The 4331-nt window shown below is 58.7% G+C and overlaps 1 protein-coding gene across 1 annotated transcript; it reads left to right on the forward strand.

Annotated features, from left to right (window-relative positions):
* Positions 1 to 609: 609 nt before the first annotated feature.
* On the forward strand, positions 610 to 2307 carry LOC124697772 (aldehyde oxidase GLOX-like). The gene has a single exon (XM_047230314.1). The coding sequence runs from the start codon at positions 610 to 612 to the stop codon at positions 2305 to 2307; it is 1698 nt and encodes a 565-aa protein (XP_047086270.1).
* Positions 2308 to 4331: the final 2024 nt, after the last annotated feature.

Raw genomic sequence — 4331 nt, forward strand, 5'->3', positions numbered from 1 at the left:
TAGTGAGTTGTACATAGAAATCATGTATCTTGTTGTACACATGTTTATCTCACGATATTTAGCACGTACCTTGAACGGTCAGATTTACGTAATTTGCAAACACAGAATACTTTTTTTTCTCCCTAGAATTGTGTTCTTTTATTCCTTTTTGGTAATTTTTGAAAAGTTTTTGCTAAGTGTGACGGCAGATGAATTTGTTCCTCGAAGAACTGAGTAATAACCAGTTAATGGGTGCTAGCTGGTCAAATCACGCAAAGATGGCGTTAACCACGTCATTTCTTTACTCCTCTACCAAACGGGCGGCAAAACCAGATCAACAGCAACTTAATACAGGATCGAGCTACACAATCAAAATCATAATCAATCCCTCCTGGCAAAAATAAAGACCATGACCCCCGTCTCTCCCGTTGATATGCGAAATCCACTGCCTTAAGAGGCCTTCACCTACAAAGATTGGCCCTTGCATATAAAGGCGGCAGAGACCATCGTTACCAGCTCATATACACATGCACATGATTTGCTGCTCACTAGCTGAACATGCGAATACAGTCGAAACCACCAAACAACCAAGACCTGCAGCTATCATCGATCATCACGGGTAGGGTAACCATGAAGCTCGCATTGCTGACCCACGATCTTGTTCTTCTTCTGGTCCTCGCATGCGCCGGCATTGCACCTGCGACGGCAGCAATCGGCGGCGGCGGGCGGTGGGAGCTCCTGCAGCGCAGCATCGGCGTGTCGGCGATGCACATGCAGCTGCTGCACAACGACCGCGTGATCATCTTCGACCGCACCGACTTCGGCCGCTCCAACCTCTCCCTCCCCGACGGCCGCTGCCGGCGCAACCCGCGGGAGCGCGTGCTCCGCGTGGACTGCACCGCGCACTCCGCCGAGTACGACGTCGCGTCCAACAGGTTCCGCCCGCTCTCCGTGTTCACCGACACCTGGTGCTCGTCCGGCACGGTCGCGCCCGACGGCACCCTCATCCAGACCGGCGGCTGGAACGACGGGTACCGCAACGTGCGCACCATGCGCGCGTGCGACAAGGTGGGCGACGAGGACGACGGCAGCTGCGACTGGAACGAGACGCAGGACGCGCTGTACGAGAACCGGTGGTACGCCACCAACCAGATCCTCCCCGACGGGCGGGCCTTCATCGTCGGCGGGCGGAGGCAGTTCAACTACGAGTTCTTCCCCAAGGCAGAGGGTTCCGACACCTCGGCCATCTCATTGCCGTTTCTGGTACAGACCAGGGACCCCGAGGAGAACAACCTGTATCCTTTCGTCCACCTGAACATCGACGGCAACCTCTTCATCTTCGCCAAGAACCGCGCCGTCCTTCTCGACTACAAGAAGAACAAGATCGTCCGGACGTACCCCGAGCTGGCCGGCGGCGACCCCAGGAACTACCCCAGCTCGGGCTCGTCGGTGCTGCTGCCCCTCAAGCCGTCGCCAACTGAGGCGGAGGTGCTGGTCTGCGGCGGCGCGCCCGTGGGCTCCTACAACTCGACCAAGGACAAGAACTTCTTCCCGGCGCTGGCGACGTGCGGGCGGATCAAGATCACGGACGCCAAGCCGTCGTGGGTCATCGAGGCAATGCCGTCGCCGCGGGTGATGGGGGACATGATCCTGCTTCCGAACGGGGCCGAGGTGGCGATCATCAACGGCGCCACGGACGGCACCGCCGGGTGGGAGTCCGCCAGCACCCCGGCGTACGCGCCCGTGATGTACCGGCCCGACCACGCGCCCGGGGACCGGTTCGAGGAGCAGAGCGCGACGGACATCCCGCGGCTGTACCACTCGTCGGCGATCCTCCTCCGCGACGGCCGCGTGCTCGTGGGCGGGAGCAACCCGCACATCTACTACAACTTCAGCGGCGTGCAGTACCCGACGGAGCTGAGCCTGGAGGCCTTCTCCCCGGAGTACCTGGACAGCGCGAACGACGTGCTCCGTCCGACGATCACCGGCGCGCCGGCGAGCGTGGCGTACGGGGAGTCGGTGACGCTGCAGTTCGAGGTGCCGGCGGCGGCGACGAGGAGGAGGAGGGGCCGGGGCGGCGGGATCGGGCTGGTGTCGGTGACGATGGTGGCGCCGTCGTTCACGACGCACTCGTTCGCGATGAACCAGCGGGTGCTGCTCCTGGACGTGGTGCGGACGACGTCGGCGGCGTCGCACCGCGCGGGCGCGTACGAGGCGACGGTGGTGATGCCGGCGACGGCGGTGCTGGCGCCGCCCGGGTACTACATGGTGTTCGTGGTGAACGGGCACATTCCCAGCAGCGAGGGGGTCTGGGTCCACATACAGTGACAGTAGTGGCGTCGTGTACTATAGCATAGCACGATTTGATTTGTTGACATGCACGGTGATTGTTCTACCTGATCAGACAGGAAATTAGAGAATATCTGTAAAAGTAAAAAAGGTGATGGATGATATGAGACTAGGTTCACGTGCTACGGGGCCTCACCGCTCACGTGATGTTCCTTAACCGCATCTGCTCTTGGCTCTGTCGTACGTGCGTTGGATACGGATAAATCTCGTAGATGGGCGCAAATGCGCAATTGGCACTGACGCGATCCATAAGGTTGTTGGTTCAGAAACCATGTCTAGAAGCTGTGAACGCCCTTGGTGTGTGCTTGCGGGTGACGGCCGGGATAGTTGTGGCCGGTGCTGACGGACGTCACCAGGAATGATCGCGCGCGCGGAAGTAGGAACCTACACCTGCCTTGCCTGAAACTACATCTGGGCATGGGCAGCCCGGCCCGGACAGCCCGGCCCGACCCGGCCCGAAAATCCCGGGCTGGGCCGGGTCGGGCTTGCACTTCGGGCCGGGTTCGGGCCTGAAATCTGAGTCCGAACGTCGGGCCGGGCCGGGCTCGGGCCTTCATTTTCGCGCATTTTAGCCTGGTCGGGCCGGGCTTCTCGGGCCGGACCGGGCTTTTTGCCCGTTCGGGCCGGGTTCGGGCTTAAATTCCAGGCCCGACGGTCGGGCCGGGCCGGGCTCGGGCTTGACTTCTTACCCGCGGGCTTTTTTAAGCCCGGCCCGGCCCGAACTTTGCCCAGGTGTACCTGAAACACCGAAGGATGAGTGATGGCTCCGTCAAGTGGAAGGTTCGGGCTCCTCCTAAAATGCAGGCTTTTCTCTCAACTTATCATTCAAAATCAGGTTTGAACGGCGAACGAGGAATGAGGGTGTACCAACAATGAATCGACGTCGTCCCACCTAATCAAATGCAGCTACTCCCTTCGCATAGGGAATATGGTCAAGCATTGGCTTCACATTCATAAAAATGAACCATCATGTTGGAGAGGGTTCGATAATGTTGAGAACTGGTGGACCTCGATTGCTTTTGCTCATGGTGGAACAAGAAAGTAATGACCTCCCTCATCATGCTCGTCTCTTGCGAGATTTAGAATAAACGGACGTGAGAACCTTAAAAAAATTGAGCATCGGCCACGCCCACCATCGTCTTCGATAAAATCAAGTCGGAAGTTGGGACTTGGGTTATAGCCTCCTCGAAACAAGCTTTGATCCCGCTATTTTAATATAGCAACCACATCCATACGAGAGTTCGAAACCAAGAAAATGTTGGGGCAACATCACAAACATGTCTAAAAGGAAAAGAAATAAAGGCAATAGCGAAGCGACAAAACGATGATGACCTGTAGCAGCTGCGACCTTCGTCTTTGGCCCACCATGCTCCAAGCACTCCGAAGCGCCCCGTACCAAGTAACACCTTCAAGAAGGGAAAAAACATCGACATGGCGTTGTTGCTCAGACCAAACCGGCCCTAAGGTTTCCCCCAGTACGTAGAGTGCAATGTACATCGCATTCCCACGATGCCCTACAGGAAGGAATGGTGCCACTCGAAGGTGGCACCATATCAGGGCCAGACAAGGTGGCAGCCATTGACTGGGCAAAGCAGCGGGAACACACCAGGCCCTTCCAGGCGTGGCTAGGCCCACATGGGCTCGTGAAGTTTCGGCTGCCCTACTAGAATTAGCTGACCACAAAGCCACCGTCCTAAGACTCCACTGAAGGCAGTCGCCTCTAGGGAGCCATATTGCGGTAGAGCACCGGCCCGCCCGAGCCCATCTGGGGCTGGGGCGCCCAGACGAAGGACCAGCCGCCGCTAGCACCCCTGCAGCCGAGGCACGCAGCCGTGGGACGACACCGCCGCCAGAGTCACCCGGCCGCGCCAAACTAGAGTCGCTCGAGGTACACCGCCGCTAGGGAGGGGGCGGCCTTAACCCGCCCGCCGGGACGTGGGGAAGGAAGGGTCGCCACCGTACCGCTGGTGTCGTTGGGCTTCACCCGATGACCTCTGCCGGTG

The sequence above is a fragment of the Lolium rigidum genome, chromosome 3 (genome assembly GCF_022539505.1).
Source record: "Lolium rigidum isolate FL_2022 chromosome 3, APGP_CSIRO_Lrig_0.1, whole genome shotgun sequence".
NCBI lineage: Eukaryota > Viridiplantae > Streptophyta > Magnoliopsida > Poales > Poaceae > Lolium > Lolium rigidum.